Source organism: Chinchilla lanigera, unplaced genomic scaffold (assembly GCF_000276665.1).
Source record: "Chinchilla lanigera isolate Chin_1 unplaced genomic scaffold, ChiLan1.0 scaffold00041, whole genome shotgun sequence".
Classification (NCBI taxonomy): Eukaryota; Metazoa; Chordata; class Mammalia; order Rodentia; family Chinchillidae; genus Chinchilla; species Chinchilla lanigera.
The window spans coordinates 7,629,292-7,648,182 of NW_004955442.1; the positions used below are offsets into that span (position 1 = coordinate 7,629,292).

Consider the following 18,891-nt stretch of genomic DNA (forward strand, 5'->3'; position numbering starts at 1 on the left):
GAGGAGGAAGGGCCATCTGCAGAGAAAGAAGCCCAGCTCTCCAGCCACCATGTGCCTGCTGCTGTGGTTGTCTAAGAGCAGGAGAGCCAATGGGAATTGCTGCCCTCACCCTCAACTTTCACTTCCTGCGGAGGTTTGAGATGGTCATGAGACAAGGAGGGAAACTAAGGTATATATGAATGGGCTTGGAAGCCAGTTGGAGGTTCTGGTCGTTTCTCAAGGCAGGGAAATTGGAAGATGCGTGTACGTGTGGGGGAGGGGAATGGAGAGAGGATGGGGAGAGGGAGAGAGCAAGGAGAGATGGGGGCAGGAGGCCAGACAAGCTTCACATCAGAAGAGATCTGAAAATAGTCTGTTGTTTGGCTCTGGGACACCACTCTGACCTACAGCTTCTCATCTACACCACAGGTGCTTGGCTTGAAGCTTAGCTTCAAAACTGAGAGTTGAATCAGGTCCACAGGCCTAGTGGTTTTGTTTTCCAAGCCTGTGTGTGTGTGTGTGTGTGTGTGTGTGTGTGGTGTGTGTGTGTGTGTGACACCATCACAATGTCTCTATGTAGAATATATAACTGATTGCTGCCAGCAGATCTGCTGCTCCCTACTGCCCTCTGCCTGGCCATGTTTCACATAGCTGTGGCCCTGCTGGCGCCTGGGTTCACAGCCCTTGTGTGAAGACCCCTAGGGTCTCTCTAGCTCTTATCCATGGAAAGACAATGGCTTGGGATGGAGGGGTGACAGGCCAGGAGGCAGGGTTACCTTCCCTTCTGACCTGCCACGGGACTGAGGTGCACAGGAGGGTGTTCTTCTACAAAGGGGCTTGGACGGGCTGGCCTAGAGCCCCAAAACTTCTGGGGGGTCGGCTGAGCAGGGAGCCCTGGACTTCCAGCCTGCAAAGTGCTTGATGTACCCCTAGCTGTGCCACCAGCTCAGCCTGAAGATGACAAAGGCATAGCCGGCTGGAAACCACGGTTGCAAGGAGCTGCTCCCCAGGGCACAGCCTGCTATGCAATCTCTGTGTGCCCCCAAGCTCCAGCATGCCCATGAATCTTGGCATTCCGTTACAGCGCCCCAGCCCTAGAGTAACCAGTCCGTGAAAGGGCAAAATGACATCAGAGCAGGAAAGCTGGAAATAGAAGCAAACTCAGCTCCAGTCCCTGGCCATCATCCACAGGGCTTTTTCAAAGTTGGAGGCAGGGCAACAGGAGCAGGACTGGCCCAGCCATGGGGACAGCTGGGTTCACAGCTGGCTGGTGGGACAGGATCAGCTTCACTAGCCTTAAGTCCTGAGGTCTGGGTCTTGCTCTGCTTCTGACAGGCTATGTGACCCTGGGCAAGTGTCTTCCCCGTTCTGGTCCCCATGGATCTCAAGAGGGTTGTCTGAGAACAGTGACTTTCTAATGAAATTTTACAAGGATTCCAGATCCCTTAACGGTGGAAGATATAACTGTTCAGTTAAAGGGCATTGAGGAGTTCAGAACCTCTTTTCTCCAAAAGGGGCTTCACAGAGTGCAGTTTAAAATATAAGTAAGTGAAAGAAGCCCATCTGACAGGCTGCATATTGTACTGGTCTAACCATGTCACTCTGGAAAAGGCAAAAAGCAGGGAGATATTTAAAAGTTCAGTAGTTGCCAGAGGTCAGTGGGGACAGGGAGGGATGAGTAGGAGACTAGGGGATTTATAGGGCCCTGACGCTGCTCCACATGATACTGCCATTCTGGGCATGGATAACTGTGCACTTGTCCCACCTGTGGAGTACCTAGCACCCGGAGACCCCAACACAAGCTATGGGCTGTGCGTGGTAGTGCTGGGGGTGGGGAGTGTTGATAATGCAGGAGGCCGTGCATGTGTGAACACAAGTGTATACAGGAAAAAAAAAAAAAAAAAAAAACAAGTGTATACAGGAAATCTTTGTGTCTTCTGCTCAATATTACTGTGAATCTAAAACTGTTCTTAAAACATTATGTTTGCTGGATGTGGTGGCCCACGCCTGTAGTCTCAGCTACTTGGGAGGCTAAAGCAGGAGGATCTCAAGTTCAAGGCCAGCCTGGGCAAATTAGTGAGAATCTGTTTCAAAATTTTAAAAAATATATATTTTTAAAGGGCCTGGGATATAGCTCCAGTGTAGAGCACCCCTGGGTTCAATCCCCAGTACCTCAAAAATAAATAAGTAAATAACCACAACTCCATGCGACAGTTTTGCCCCACACTGCGGATCTGCTCTGGCTTGAACGTTTCAACTTGTGCTGTGGATGCTGCTTTGTGCTGCCCAGGTCAGTCCCTTGGTGATGGCCCACTCATCTTGCAATGGCTGGAGGGCTAGTGGCTAGCAACTGACAGGGCCATCTCCCTGGGGATGGCCCCCCAAGAGTCACACCCCTTCTCCAAGTGTTTTGGTTGTACCTCTAAGAACTCATGTGTTGGAAACTTAACCCTCAAAATCGTATGTCAAAGGCATTGGGAGGTGGGGTGTAACAGGGGCAATTAGGACTAGATGGGTCATCAGGACGGGGCCCTTATGGTGGCATCAGGGGCTTCATGCACAAAGGGAGAGAGAGACTCTCGCCATGGGATGCCTCCTGCGTGTTCGGGGGCAGCAGGACAGCCCTTGCCAGAGGCAGACACCTTGCTCTTGGAATTCCTGCCTCCAGGACCTGAGGCTAAATAAACCTCTATTTTGTATAAATAAACAGTCACCAGCCTGTGACTGTAGGTATGGCAATAGAAGATGGACCAGGACCCAATGTGTAGCCTATATGCAAGGACTGGACCACACGAGGTACCAAGGTCTGGTCTCCTTGCCTCAGTTTGGGACAACTCTGAAAGCTGACCCAGCTTGAGGGCTCCCTGTGTGATGGGTTCTGATATTTTCCAGGTATGCCTAGGAAATCATACAAAACCCCACAATAAGACACCACTGAGGCTACCTCTAAGACCTTAGGGAAGCTTCACCTCTTCTCTAGACCATGACGGAGGATACATCTCATAACAATGTGGAAAATCCTAGAATTCAAAGGAGGCCACTCTACTCTGACTAATGCTTGGTGCTGGGAAAGGGCAGCTACTGGGGTTCAGGGCCCAGAGGTCCCTGGCCAAGACCGAGGAGACAGACTGTGAGAGCTGCAGCGAGGAGACCAGGGCTACCTTCAGCCCGTGTCCACATGCAAGGTCAGGACAAGACCCCCCTCCCAGCTCTGGCAGCCTTCCCTGTGCAGGCCCCAACACTCCTGTTGCAGTCAGAGGCCCGGAAAGGAGTCTAACAAATATTTTCTGGAAGGGAGCACAGCCCAGGTGCTGAGGCAGGGAGAAGAGGGAGGAGCACACGGCTGCAGGTAGCAAAGTCAGGCTCCAAACTCCAGCCCTGACTCCCTCCTCACTTGACCTAACACAGAGCTGGGCTCTTGAGACCCCAACATGAACATGCACCAGCCCTGCCTGCCAGGACCTGACAACAGAGCGCCATGGTTGGCAGGCTGGGCTGAGCTGTGAAGGAGCGTTATTCACTCGGGTATCACATCCACAGCACCCTGGGCTCACCCTGGGTGGTTCTGTTCACTCTCTGGGCTGGGCCAGGAACCTGCACCCCAAGTGGTATGCCAGCGCCATCTCACAATTCCTTCCAGTAATAGTGATGATGATGATGATGATGATACTGGAGGATCGAACCCAGGGCCTTACCCATGCTAGGCAAGCCCTGTACCACTGAACTGCCCTCCCAGCTCTGCCCTCTGGTGACCGAGAAATAAGGTAGGAGTTACAGTATTTCTAAGGTGGCGGGCGTTCCCACCTGCCAGGCAGACCTGCCCCTTACCTGCCTAGCTTCTCTTTAGTTCTGCTCCCCGACTCAGCCTCTCGGACCTCTCTTCCTGCCTTGCTACTGTTTCTCTCCAGCTGGGAATTCCAGACCAGAATGGATATATCCGCAATTCTTATATTTTCCCTTGTTTTTTTTTTTTTTTTTTGTCCTGGGAGTCAAACTCAAGACCTTGAGCTTGCCTCAAAGTCTCAGCTGCACTCTGCTGCCGTGACCTTGACCTAGTGATCCTCAGCCCTTAGCTTAGACTTTGCAGTGGCTTCCCAGGGCCTTCTCTCTCTTCTTTTTTTTGGTACTGGGAATCGAACTCATGACCTCAGGCTTGCCAGTCAAGCGCTTATGCCGCAGAGCTGTAACCCCGGCCCCAGGGCCTTCTCTAACTCAGTGTCTACCAGGCCCCAAGCATGCACCTACCACCTTTATGATGTTTTTGGACCATATAGCACATTACCCCTTCTAGAATTTACCTTAGTCTTTTCCTGCAATTAACGTCTGAAGGGAATTTCAATGATATTTATTTTAAAAGAAAGCTTTCTAGAGTTGAAAGCAGGGTGTCAAACAAACACTTGAACACCAACGTCCATAGCAGCGTTACCCACAACAGCCCAAAGGCAGAAACAGCCTAAGTGCCCATGGATAGAGGGAGGGTAAACAACAAGTGGCCTCTTCCTACATTAGAATATCACTCTGCCAAAAGAGGAATTACATTCAGACACGTGGTATGAGTCTTAAAGACATTATGTTAAGTGGAAGAAGCCAGGCACAAAAGACAAGTATTGTATGAATGGGGAATTATTGCTGAATGGAGACAATTTCAGTGTTAGTTTGGGATGTTGAAAAAGTCCTGCAGAAAGATGGTGCACACCAGTATACTAGACTAAATTGTGCACTGAGAAATGGATAAAATCGCAAATTTTATGTTTTACATTTTACCACACTTTTACAAAAAATCCTTTCTAGTCTACTTTGAATGGAAACAAAACAAAAATGTCACATTTAAAACAAAAACAATATTATGAAAATAGTGTCAGCTTCTCCCCCAGTTTGCTAAAAGGAGTCATTAGCAGCCACACATGGTGGTGCACACTGGTAACCCCAACACTCATGGAGGCTGAGGCAAGAAAGTTGCAAGTTCAAGCCCAGCTGGGGCAATTTAGGAGACCTATCTCAAAAGTTTTTAAAAAATTGATAAAGGGCTGGGAATATAGGTCAGTGGGAAGGCCCTGAGTTCAATTCCCAATACGAGAGAGAGAGAGAGAGAGAGAGAGAGAGAGAGAGAGAGAGAGAGAGAGAGAGGGAGAAAGGGGCAAAGAAAGAGAAATATTGGCACTAATGTCCTGTGAAGGGCAGTAGACACACAAAATCAGACACCTTGTCTTCCAGGTAAGGACAAACCGGATCTGAAAAGTATCTGTTTCCTCCCTGAAGACCACTGTTAATTAATGCCCTCTGTGGACCCAGAGTTCACATGAATGCCCCAGTCTCTGGAAAACTCCCTTCTGCCCACGATTTCCTCTCAGTACTTTCTAAACAACTCATTAGCCTCATAGTAATTATCCTCAACACATGGGTATTCTCTAGTCATTTTCCAAATTGTTCCTGTGCAGGTTTAGAAAGCTCTCGTGTTTTACATGTTTTGCAGATGAGAGATGGAAGGCAAGTTAGAGAACCAAGTCTAGAAGCTCCCCACCTGCTCAGCTCTCTTCCTTGATTGCCTGAGATCACCCAGGCCCTTAGCATAGCATCCTTGCCTTAATTTTTAGACTCTACTCCTCACAAGGTATTTTCTGGAGTTTATACCTCACAAGGGTCTGAGGCCCTCTGCCCCATCAGACAGGCTTTGCTGTATGAACAAGTCTCCCTGTGTCTACATGTGCCTGGCATTTTGTGGAGGCTCACACCCACTGGTGGAACCACTGGACTTGGGCTCCCAGAAGATCTGGGTTCAAATCCTGACTCTGTCTACTGCTTGCCATATGGCCTTTGGCAAAGGAAAACGAAACAGGAATAGTTTCCAGGGGATATAAGAAGAGTAAAGGGGTTGGAGCACATCAGTGGCTCCCAGCGGAAGATACTGGAACTGGAATTAGTAGCTACATCCACAGAGCTGAGCCCCCAGGCCTAGCCAGTGGAGCCAGGGGGCAAGGCCAGGGATCCTGTGCTTAAGAGTCCCTCAGGTGGTTCCCTTGTGAGGGATGAGGGGATCCCTGGCTCAGCCAGCTCTGAAGACCCTTCCAACCCATAGGCTGAGCTTCCTGGAGACCAGGTCCTCTCCTAAAGCCACCTGGGTTTGGGAAGTGATTTGTTTTGGTTACCCTCCCCGCTTGACTCCACTAGAACAGGAAGTGCCAATTTCCTTAATCTGACTGGGGAGAAGTATTTGTTTATTGGAGGTAGGGGCACGGATGGAAGGCTTCCTGCCAAAGTGAGGACTCTTTGGCTCTGCTTCTGGATGGCGGCAGCGCCCACAGACTCCTAGGCTTAGGCCTCCACTCCAAAGTCCCCTGGGCTGTGGGACTCTGGAGCACTGGGGGTTTTAAGGATCCCAGACAAAGCCAGGCACTGCGGCTCTAATGTTGACTTTCTGGGACCTCCTGGAGATCAGTAACTCCCCTTTGTGACCCCTTAGTGTCTCTCCTTAGAGGATGTAGCCCTGGCCCCGACAACGCAAGGCTGGTGTCAGTGGCCTGGAGAAGCCCCCTCCCTACAAGATGGTCGAACAAGTGCCCGCCCTCTGTCACCATCCCTGACCGGGGAGCCTACCAGGAGCTCAGGTAGAGTCAGAAATCAGAGGGCCAGTATGACCCATAATGCAAACAGGCTCAGGGACGTGGCCCTGGTCCAAGGTCCCATCTCTCTCCCTGTGCCCCTGGTACGCTTCTCCAGGCTCCAGGACTTGCTGAGACTGCTGAGCGATCACCGATCACTGAGACGTGCGCGTTTGCTCCCGGGAGCCAGGCGCTGTCCCAGCCTTTCCGCAGACTTTCTGCCAGTCTGTCCCACCGCCTCCGCTCAGCTGCGCCGGGATTCCGCGCACAATAGCCGAGCTCCGGTTCCTGGCTCCTGCTTGCTGAGTGGAATCGGTTCAGCATCCGAGGAGTCTGAATCTACCTTCCGCACCTTCCTTTTCCCCTCCTCCCAACCTTGCTGTGTGACAAGTATCTGCCAGCCTCAGAGCCTCAATTCCCAACCCAGCTTTAGGGGCTGCAGAGGGGACCTTGGTCACCTACCACGCTTTCCTCTGGCTCCTGCGTGCCGCTGCTGGCCGGCCTCTCCCTCCCGCCAGGTCTGGAGCTGTGGCTGGCAAGCTTGGGGCGGACCTGTTGCCGGCCACCACACTTTTTCACTTTCACTTTCTCTCTGCACCACTGGACTTGAGCCAAACTGGGGAGCAGTCACTCACCTCCCCTGCTGCCCCCACCACGTGCTTTCTTGGAAGCATGCTCACACTCGCAAGGGCACTCACTCCACGTTGCCCAGGCTGTGCGGAGGTCCGGCCTCCAGCCAGCTCTTCATGAAGGCCAGTGCCTGCTAAGAGGAGAGGAGCCAGCATGCTCTAGGGCAGTAAGTTCATCAACAGCCCTGGGTGGCCCTGTTTCTCTCTAGCTCAGCCTGACCATGAAGGTGCCAAACCGCCTCTTGATGCAGATGGACCCACCAGCTGAGCAGTGCTCTCCTCCATCCCCACTTCCCATGCCCTCTGCAGGAAGAAAGTCCTGCAGGAGGGATCCAGCTCTGGTGACCCTGTGTTCCCATCTCCACGCCCCCAGGTGATGAGAGTCTTGTTTCTCCTCCTCCAGAAATTTTACATCCTATTCCACCAGGTCATGAGACTTTGGGGTAGTCACTTCCCCTTCCCAGGCCTGGACTTCCTCATCTGGAATTGGAAGAGTGGGTCCAGGTGGCTTCTGACCTCTCTTTCCTCCCTAAACAATCCCCCCAAGAATCTGCAGCTGCATCCAACAGAGCTGGGAAACTGTTCATCCACCACTGGCCTCAGAGCAAGCCGTACATTTCTAGGGAGTCTGAGAAGAGTGGCACCACTTCTTTCCACCACACTACAGCAACTCCAATAATACTGGCCTTCTTTGATGACACTCACGCCCTACAAGGTCCGGGGCCCTGGGCTAGACCCTTGGATCTCTTGTGTTACCCTATCATCTAAGCGTCCCTCTTTCCCATTTTACAGCCAAGGAAAACTGAGCCTCAGAGAAAGTTAGCGACTTGTGCAAAGGCACACCACACACACCCAGCCACAGAGCAGCTGCACGCCAAGCCTGCTGTGCCTCCTTCAGAGCTGGTGCCAGATGTCACTGCTGTCCTCTCTCCCTCTGTCCCTAACCCCCACTTCTCAAACCACATGGTGGAAAATAGGGAGAGGGCAGCATCTGCCAGGTCCCACACCATAGGGCTGATTCTAGTTTTGGTTTTCTTGCTTCCCAGGGGCTTGGGTGGAGTCTAGCAGAGTCCAACATCCTCCTCTACAGGCATCCTGCAGTGTTTACCCACAGATAGACCAGGCAGGAGAAGACAGTTGGCCTTGGTGACCCAGGCAGGCCATCGGTGCATGGAGCCGAGGACACACCCCCTTCAAGGCTGTGCACTGGTAAGCCCTCTCCCATCCCAGGTACCTAGCTGATCCCAAGTCACTCAGCTGGAAGGGAACAGACCCTGGCTTCCTGCAGCCTGTGCTGGCAGAACATGGAATCCCGCTTTCCACCCTCACCCCAGTTCAGAGCAGTATCTCTGTTTATCTGGCATGGTGGAACCAACCAAAACTGCAATCTAAATGAAGATGCATTCTCAACACCAACTTCCTCTGGCCCGCCTTTTTACCTTGGGGATCTGGCAGGTAGGACCCCGAAGGGTGTGGAGCCAGGCAGCGCATGGTGAGGGAAGCAGGCTGAGGTAGCAGCGGCAGGAATCCGGCAGCCCCTTCCAGAGCCTTCAGTCTCCTCACAGATGTCTGTAGATGCCCAGAGCAGAAGTAGGCAGCTTCATCACTAGCCTCTACCTACAGAGTGGAATGCCCGCCAAGCTAGTGCACTTGCAAAGGAAGCCAGCAAGGGACCAGCAGAAAACTCTCCCCTGCAAGGTGGCCTCAAGTTGTCAGATTTCCTGTGTCTAAATACCCTAATTTGCCCATACTCCCTTACAGCCTCCCCATGTCTCTGATGTTAATTTCAGTTCCTTATTGTAGACCAAATTGGGTGACCACAGAAGGCTGCTAGTTGTCTGCTAGGAGGGAGCTTCACTCTGATGCTCATAAGTGAAAAAGGAGCCACACTGGGGCCAGCTGTCTTAGCCGCTGTCCTCTGCAGAATGGGGCTATATCTGAGCCCTACACGCCTCAAGACAAACTGAAAGCTTCCACTGGGGCTCAGAAGACTTTTTGGCTCTGATCCCTCCTCCCATCACTGCTGCACCAGACTGCCCTAAATTTCCCTGGAGATCAGGAGTGGTCCACCTGTCATTTTTATTCCAAGTCACTGAATTGAAACAAATCACATACAGAAGAACCAGGTGTGGTGGCGCACACCTGTAATCCCAGCATGTTAGGAAGCTGAGGAAGGAGGATCATGGGTTCAAGGCCAGCCTGAGCTACATAGTCAGTTCAAGGCTATATAGGGAGACCCTGTTTCAAACAAAACACAACAAAAACTTATACACAAGCTGAGTGTGGGGGCACGTGCCTGTACCCCTAGTGTTCTGGGAGGCTGAGCCAAGAGGACTGCAAGTCTGAGACCAGACTGGGCACCTTGAGTGGCTTAGGTGAGACTCTGTCTCAGAAAAAATTTAAAAAGTGTGGGGCTGGGGATCTGATTCAGTGGAAAGGCCCTGAGTTCAACTACACATATATATTACGCACATACATAAGAGGTTAACCCAAATATGAGACCTCTTACAGCCAGCTAGTTTGGGGTGACACACAGATATGGTGCTAAACAATACTGACTCTTATGAGAATGAAGTATCTTCCAAGTCTCTGTCCATTCTCCTGGTGTTATCAAAGACCAAATCTTTGGGTTTGGGGTTAATCTGTGTTAACCCCTCTCTTTTTCATGGAGAGCACCCCTCTGACCTCAGAGCCTGCAGTGGTTCACAGGGTCTGGCTGGAATCTTCTAATAATATTGCTCTACCTTTTTTGTTTAATAGTCATCTGCTATTTAGGACACTCCTCCCCTTTCATAGTGAGACATAAAGCTCCTTTTAAAATGTGAGACACAGGCCGGATATATAGCTCAGTGGCAAAGCCCCTGCCTGGCAAGCACGAGGTCCTGAGTTCAATTCCCGGTACCAAAAAAAAAAAAAAAAAAAGTGAGACAGATGTGAGTAGTTCGAAAAAAGACAATCAAGTAAATAATAGTGTAGCTGGGCTGCAGAGGGAGCGCAAGTTATGAAATGAATGGTACTGAAATGAATGAAGCTTGGGGAACACTGGCTGATGGTTGGTGCACTGTTACTGAACACACATTAGACTGGGAGAATGAGAGCCAGCTGCTACTAGCAGGTGTGTGACCGGGGACCCCTCATTCACCCACTGTGAGCTTTGGGCTCTCTATGTATGACCTGAGGATGAAACCTGTCTTTGTATGGCAATCACTTTGAAGCAGCCACTGTTTTTAGAAGTCCCATGGGGAAGGCAAATGAGAAATGCTAAGAGTCAGTTTGAAATAGAACCTGTGGTTGGAAAACAAACAATAACAGCAAAAAAAAAAAAAAAAAAACCCTAAAACTAAAAACAGACAGGAAATGTTTGAAATCCCGAGTCTCATTCTCCCATGACCCTGTGCCAAGGGAGAGGCACTGCCGGATGCTCTGCTGTCTTGAGGCCATATATATGAGAGGCCCTTCCTCTGATGCTCCCTCCTCCTCCCAAACTCATGGGCACAGCAACTTTGTGTGAAGGCTGAGACTCATCCAGCCTGGGGACACATACGCCTGGGTACCGCATCATCTCTCACTTGGATAAGAGCAGCCATCTGCTACCTGGACTGTCTGCTCATCCCCAACCCCTCTAGACCCACAGGCCACAAGATCCAGATGTTGCCTGTGCTTGTACACAAGGTTTCTGAGCAAGGCAAGAAATGCACATTGGCACATGGAATAACCAGGCAGAGAGGCCAGAGGTGCATGGCTGTGAGACCCAGCCAGGCTCTGAATCTTGGCAGCAGTCAGTCGGGGTGGAGAGATGGTAAGAAAGGGGGCAGAATGGCTCATAAGTCAAATGATAACCTTCTGAGACAGAGTGAATGCAGGCAAGAAGCAGGAGGAAAAGCTAAGCCAACCCTAGGCTTCTCTCTGGTAGAGCATCTATCTGAGCCAGGCATGGTGGTGCACTCTAGTCATCCCAGTACTCTGGGAAGCTGAGGCAGAAGGATGGCAAGTTCAAGACCAGCTTGGGCAACTTAGCTACTTAGCAAGACACTGTCTCAAACATAAAAACTGAAAAAGGGCTGGGAATGTAGCTTAGTGCAAAGGCCCCAGTGCTACCACACACACAACATCTATCTGTAGTCTTGCTGATATTCCTCTTAGATTTGCCCGGCGATAGTGACCACTGTCATGAACTCAGGCCTCTCCTCACAGAGGGGCCCTCTAGGTGCTGCTGGAGCCAACCTTGACCCTGAATTTTTGTATCTCAAGTCAGGATCTAGTGTGACAGAACCTACTCACAAACAGTAGAAGCACTGTGAAATTGCCGGTCTGGGGTCCTCTGCCAGGAGGAGCTGGATCTTTCAAACAGAGAACAGTGTTCATACAACTCGGAGCTCCTGGCTGAAGTCTCCTGAAACAGACCCTGCACCATCCTGTCTCCCTCAAGGCTCCCTTCGGCTGCCCTCCCCCTTTCTGTCTGGTCTGCGTCTTAGTCATGCTCAAGGGCCAGCACCCCACCTTCATCATCATTCAGGCTAACAATAATCATCTACTTTGTTTATTTTCATGAAGTGTGTGCCAGGTTATTTGATAATAAATTGTCAGTTTCTATCTCTTAAGTTTCAGGTAGCCCTGCTATCTTGCCTGATCATAAAGCCATTAGTGTCTTGGACAAGGTCTTTTATTCTCTTATGCTCACTCCAGTGCCTGACACAGAACTGAGCCATTAAAAATCACACTATTCCAAGACTGTCTGAGTGGATGGACAGAGTGTGCGACTTGAATGAAGGCAGCTTACATTCCGAATGGATGAAGGTTCTCTCCCGACATGCCCTAAGGCTTGTTGTATGCATTTTGGTGACCACCATAGCAGGAGCAAAATAAATGACTAAGGAGGTGGGAAGCAAGGAGGAGAGAAGGAAAGGAAAAGAGATGGATAAATAGAGGTAAGCAAACAGATAGGAAAAAACTGGTGTATGTACAACTTAGGTAGACAGGAAGGCATAAGAGAATTTAGGCCTCTTGGAAGATATGCAGGTAGATTAGTTGATGGGAAGGCAGGTAAATATATATACATATTTTAAAAATATATATTTATATATTAATATAAATATTTAATGTATAAATATATAAATAATAATATGTTAAATAGTTTATATCTATATATATTAAATATTCACCCATATATTATGTAATATATAATGTGGGTGTATTTGAGGAGTGATAGAAATACTGTATAGTGAACTTTTAAATTAAAAATTTAAAAGAATTATTATAGGCTTGGCATAGTGGTGCATGCCTGTAATCCCTGAACTTGGGAGCCTGAGGCAGGAGGGTCAGCATGAGCTCAAGGCCAGCCTGGGCTACATAGCAAGACTCTGTCTCAAAAAACCAATAATAATAATAATAATAATTGTTATTATTACTACTATGCTAAAAGACACATTGCCGCATTGCTATCAATCCTCTTCAAAATAGACTACCTTGCTTCAAGCACACTTATCCCATCCTTCTCTTTTGTGTTCTCTTTTTCATTCTCTTTTGTCTCTCTTTCGTGACTTTTAGTGGCTGCTTCGATACCCTGAATTGATTCAAAACATTTATGCCAATTTCTGTCAAAAAATGTTACAGTGTATCCTTATCCATCTTAGGCTCCTGACCTAGCACTGTGCAACTTCCGGCTCTTCCCAGAAGTCAAAACGACCAGAAAGATAAACATTTGAACAGATTCAGCACACGGAGGCAGCCACGACAGTGCAACTAAAGACATTCACAGAAGAGGACTTGCAGGGCTGCTCCAGAGAGTGGCAAGAACAATGGAATGAGGCTGAGGCAGGAGGATCCTTGCAAGTTCGAGGCCAGCTTTGGCTACAAAGTGAGCTCAGGGCCAGCCTGAAGTGTATAGCGAGACCCTGTCTCAAAAAAGACAAAAACAAAACAAAACAAAAACAAGAACAATAGAATGTGTGTGTTTGAATCAAGGAGTATTATAAGGGAGATCAACAGCAATGTGTCTTTTACTGTAATAAACTTTTTAAAAAATTTAAATATTCACCTTATCTTTTGATCATCCCATGTATCTGTCACAGTGACTGAGCAAATAGTAAAATGACACATTGGTCTTTGGAGCAGAGTGGCTACGTGCACTTAAGGAGATAGCAGTTGTGTAGATCCGAGTCGGTGGGCAGGGGATCCAGGAAAGCTGGAGGGCAGTGGGTAAGTCACAGGCTGGTGGCCAGAGGGAGGAGTGGATTAAGGAGGGACACAGGTGAGTCTGCGCTCAAGGGAACAGGGAACAGGAACCGTCCCTGGCTGGGTCCACACCAGGCTGAGGCGCAGGCGAGCAGAGTGAGGGGTGGGCTGCCTGGCCCGCAAAATCCCACGGGAAGGAAAAATCCCTCCGTGGCTCCAGTGTGCAGCAGGGCTGACTGCAGGGAGGCGTCCCCTGGGGGAAGGACGAGGGTGCCGCTTGCAGCCCTCTTCATCCAGGAGGCAAAGGGATCCCCCCAGTGAGAGCAGCGAGCTGCGTGGGCTGGGGGAAGGAAGCCTCCGTCCTCCGCAGTCCTCCCAGCTCTGGTTTCCTACATCCCAGGAGGGAATGGGGAAGGAAGCCGGGGGAAGAGGGCTGAGCAGGATCACTGTGTCCCTCCCTTTCCAGGAAATCAGGCCACATCCTAGAGGGAGATTTCATTCTTTGGTTCCTGGAACTGAGTCCACTTAGTGAAACACACAGCAACAAAACAGCACAGTGGAGCTAAAGACAACCACAGAATGTAGACCTCTCGCTTCAGGGTCCAGTGGCCCTGAGGAAGCCGGCAATACCCACGGCCAGCTGGGTGGCCTCGCCTCCTGTTCACGTGGGCTTGTGGTGGCCTCAGATGAGTCCCCAGCTGCTGAGTCGGACTAGCTCCCATTACTGGGAATGTACCTGCCTCAGGCAGAATAGGTCTCCGAACCCTCAGGAGGGCAACTCTGAGGGCGCCTGTCGCCTCCCCTTTACAGATGGGAAAGCCGAGGCCCAGGGGGTCCTGGGAAGTGCTTAAAGTCCTACCTCTTGGCTGTGGGAGCCAGGACTGGTCTAAGGGAAGCCCTGCTGCTTGTTCAAGTGCCACGTTGGGAGGGTATTGACTTGGTCTTAGATGTGCAGGGCCAGAGCTCTCAGCCCTGCCTTTCTGAGGGGTGAATCACTGAGACAACAGAAATGGTTGTTCTCTCAGCTCCTCGGGCCCTCGGTTGATGCTTCCTGTGTAATGCTCCTCACTGTTCTCAGTCAGGTCCCCAGCTGCCCGCTATTCACCCTCACTATCGCTCTGAGAGAGCTCTGTTACTCTCACTCTAGAGATGAAGCAACTCAGATTCAGAGCGGTCCGGTCATGTGGCCAAGGTCACGGTTCGGAAGTAGCAGAGCATAAGCTCAGGCCCAGAGCTGCCGGCTTCCAGCCTGGTTCTTTTTCACCACGCCCCACTCTAGCAGTCCCTTCCCTGGCTTCTAACTGCCCTTCGGGAGAATGTCACCCAGGGCTGCCGCTTCTGCCTGAATGTCTGCTTCGACTTCCACGGAGGCCTGCGAGTTCTTGGGAGAAGGACCTGGAGCCCCAGTCGACACTGCGCTTCTGCGGAGCTGCATGCACACAGGCGGCTGTGTAGCTGGATCCAGAATCCAGGGCCCGTCCCAGACATGGAGCTAAGACACCTCTTGAGCCATCAGGGCAGTTTCAGCTGAGAGATCGATAACCTGTTTGTGGTGGGTTTACGGCATCCTCTTGGGTTGTCTAGCGGAGGAAGCCAAGCAGAAATTGCTCTAGTAGACCTGAACTCATGAGACCCAGTCAGCTTCTTCCCCAGGCCACGTCCTGAGGCTAACTACTGGACTCCTCCAGGCCTCAGTTTACTCATGTGTAAAGTGGGAATAATGGTGCCATGTGACCTTCACATTCACCCACCCAGCCATTCAACATAAACAAACATATCATGCTGTGCAGCTATTATGTACTCAGGCCTTTGGGATGCATTGTGATTAAATTACAGATCTATGGCCACTTGGACCTTAATCTCCAGTGGGAGAATCAGATGACAAACAGCACGCATAATACAAAAGTAGATATATATATATGGAAGGGGAAAGGGGAGTCAACCTCTGGGAGGAGGCTCTGAGAGTAGGGGCATGGGCAGGGTGGGCCTCACTGATAAAATGACATTTGAAGCAAGAGTTGAAGGATGTTAAGGGGTTGGCCAAGAGGATACCTGAGAAGAGTGCTTTGGGGGTGGGATGAGCACATGCAAAGGTCCTGAGGCAGAGAGTCTACCAGATGTGTTTGAGGAACAATGTGGGTACTGAAAGAAGCAAGGGATGAGGGAAGAGAGCAGATTGTGAAGGACCTTTGGTATTGTCCAGGTTTAGCTTTCCCTCTGAGTGACAGGGGGAACCAGTGCAGAGTTTAGAGCAGTAGAGTGCCCCATCATTTTGGCGCAGTTGATAGGGAGGGTTATAGAAACCCTACATGGCTGATTTTTTTTCTAAACACCCCATCCCACGGGACCTGAAGTCAGTTCCCTTTATTTACAAGCCACCATTTCTCCTTCCCTGTTCTGCTTCTCTCTGAAGGCTGTTCCACACCCCCCTCCCACCTTGCCCCAGCCTGCAAGGTGCCCAGCCTTGCAGGGTGGGAGGGGCCCGCATGCAGGCAGGAAGGAGAGGGAGAGGAGGCCACACATCCGTCCTGCCATCTCGCAGCCCCCTAAGAACCACATACCTCAAGCCCAGTTCCACTTTCTAAAGTCACATGATACCCAAAATAAAGATATTACATCCCCAGGGAGGAAGCGCTGTTAAATAACAGGAACCGACCCTCTCAGAAAAAGGGGAGGGAGGGCAGAGGTGCTGGGCAGCAGCCCCGGAAGGAGCATGCGCCTGCAGCCCCATCGGGGCCACATGGCTGCCGGCACACCTGAGGGTGAGGGGTGATGTGCAGCAGGGTCCGCTTCGCCTCCCCCTGGAGGTCGTGAAGAAGGACAGAAGGACAGGTGTGTCCTACAGATGGACGGAAGCCACCTGGGTGAGAGTGCAGCCAGGAACACCAACCCCACAAAGACAAACCCCATGACAAAAAGTTAGGTTGTGACAGAGGATTTGGAGGAACCGGTATTGCCCTGGTGCTTCAGGGAAGGCCCGCTAAAGACATTTTACCCCTCAGGGGACCAAAGCTGGTCTGTTCTCCAGTCCACCCTCATCAGCTCCCACCCAGACATTCTGGACAGTCTCTGCTTGCTCTGTTTGCTTTGCTTTCCTTTCCTTTCTTTTATTTTCTTCCCAGTTCCCATTCCCCTTCTTTCCTCCCTCCCTTCCTTCCTTTTCTTCTACTGTGGATTGCACCCACAGCCTTCACACTGAGCTACATCCCCAGCTCTTTCTTATTTTGAGACAGGGTCTCACTAAGTCTCTGAGTTGCCCAGGCTGCCTCAGCCTCCTGGAGGGCTGGGATTACAGGCGCGTGCAACCACATCTGGATTCTGCCTTCTTTCTCCACGCTGGGTAAGGATGCAGATTTGCAAAGTGCTCAGACTGGAAGGGAGAAGTAGGCAGTGGCGGACTGAGCTGGACTCTGCCTGCACACAGTAAGCACTCATAGCTGTTGGTCACTGTTAGTATCTCGGGTTTCCAAGATCTTCTTACTCTAAAGACATAATAGGACCACAAGTGCTGGAGTTCATGGCCCCAAGTCCTAAGGTCAGAAAAGCAAGGACTCTTTGAGAAGACAGGACAGAACTGTGTCCTTACAAGGTACACTGCAACCAAGTTGGCACCTCTTGTATCTGAGACCATCTAGGAAAACCTAGATGGGACCTCAGAGTGGGCGCAGGCTTGCTTTCTTGGTATAAGACATATCTCTCCCTTCCTTCTTCTCTTCCTTCGACTCCTGCCCTCTGTCTGTCTCCATCTTCCTTTATCTCTTTTTCTCTGTCTGAATGTCTATCACCCAGACACAAGTGCATGCACATGCAAATGCATTCACACACACACCTTTATACACATGCACACATGTGCCAAAGAATGTAAATGCACCCATGCATATGCAAATGCATGTACACACACCAGTGTACACACGCCCAAGTGTGTGTACACACCAATACACATACACCCAAATGCATGTACACATACATACATACTTAAATGCATGTACATGCACAGGCCCATATGCACATGCGTGCAAATGCATGTACAGACACCAATAAACACCCCCAAACGCATGAACACACACTCAGGCATACACATGCACAAAACACATATAGACACACCCATACATACAAATGCATGTAAATACACACACACACACACACACACACACACACACACACACACACACGCAAGCAGACACAGCGTCCTCTGCTCTCTAGCTGTTTGTCCAGCCCCCCTTTCTTCGGCACCTCCTTTCTCTACTTTTGTCCCAGAGTGATTGTGCTGCCTCTGCCTTGCCCTGCAGACTGGGGGCCCGCTGCAGGCAGGCTGATCTGTCTGCCCTCTGCCCTGGTGCCGGCATGTTGGTGGGGATCAGGGTGGGCATTTGGCCACCTGCTCCAGGGCAGGTTTCACATGCACTGTGTGGGAGGCAGCTCCATGTCTCCAGCACACACAGCCACACAGACTGAAATTTCCAAGTGCTCCCTGCTCCTGTCAGCTCACCAGATGCCCTGACTCCTGCCCACTGACTTCCCTTTCAGAGAGGAGGGAAAATCCTTGAGCTGTCTCCACTAGTCAGTGCCCTGGAGTCAGAGGGATGCCAACTCACCACCATGGTCCCCGTAGTCAGGGCCTCTCTGCACCATTGGGGCCTGCAACTGGCTCCAAGCCCAGCTCAAGAAGGCCAAGTCCAGGTCTGCTTTCTCCAGCAGGGTCAGGGAGATCTTCCTGGCCAGAGTCTCGCTATCGGGCTCATGGAGCAGGGCGCAGTGGTACTCCCTGGACAGGAGCTGCTCCTCCAGCAGGCTGTCCAGGAGGGCTTGCACCTGCCTCGGCTGGTGGCTGGAGAGCAGTGCCCGAACCTGGGCCAGGATGGTGTGGAAGTGGTTCATGGTGCGCCTGGAGGCAAAGCAGCTGGCTGGCCTGAGCCTGGGATCTCTGCTCACCCGAACTGCATCTTCCAAAAGATGAAGTGAAAACCAGGACAAGGGAACCTCTGCAGTTTGTTGCTGCTTATTCCTTCCTAGGAAGATTTCCTCATTTGCGTTGTAGCTGGGGTGGCTGATGAATGGACAGAAATGAGCTGTTTCATAACCCACAGGTATTTGCTGGGTACCACCTGTGTGCCTATGGCTGAGAAACCTGCAGCCTTTGGATTCTGTTTGAGCCAATCTAGTCTGTACCAAGAGGAAAGGACCTCACCTGTGCAGAAGACCTGTAAGGTGACAAGTCTTCTCAGGTGTTTGATCACAGCAAGAAAGCTTTTTGGCATAGAGGATAAGCAGAGGGGTTTGGTGCTAATCTGCTTGGGTTCTAGGTCTATCACTTGCTAAGTATATGACCTTGGGCAAGTTATCTGACTTTTTAAGCCTCCATTTGTCTGTCTGAGAAGGTGGAGTGAAGGTAATAGTGCTTACCTCATAGAGCTGTTAGGAGAATTAAATGAGATAGCGCTGAGTGTGCTACAGTGTGATAATAGTTCAGTAGATATGATTGCTATTACTGGTTAATCAGGCACAGGGCT

At 50.6% G+C, this 18,891-nt stretch overlaps 1 protein-coding gene across 13 annotated transcripts in view; it reads right to left on the reverse strand.

Moving 5' to 3' along the window:
- The window catches only part of Ciita (class II, major histocompatibility complex, transactivator), a 46,717-nt gene extending 28,389 nt beyond the window's left edge, over positions 1–18,328 (reverse strand). For 9 of the 13 annotated variants that reach the window (XM_013517889.1, XM_013517887.1, XM_013517884.1 and 6 more), the window contains exon 1: positions 17,977–18,328. In XM_013517889.1, the coding sequence (XP_013373343.1) occupies positions 17,977–18,259 (283 nt within the window). In that variant the 5' untranslated portion in view covers positions 18,260–18,328. Of the gene's footprint in view, positions 1–7,040; positions 7,162–8,646; positions 8,910–17,976 lie in introns of those variants that run through there. The other 4 variants (XM_013517890.1, XM_013517893.1, XM_013517891.1 and 1 more) reach the window with 4 other exon arrangements.
- Between the last annotated feature and the right edge of the window lie 563 nt (positions 18,329–18,891).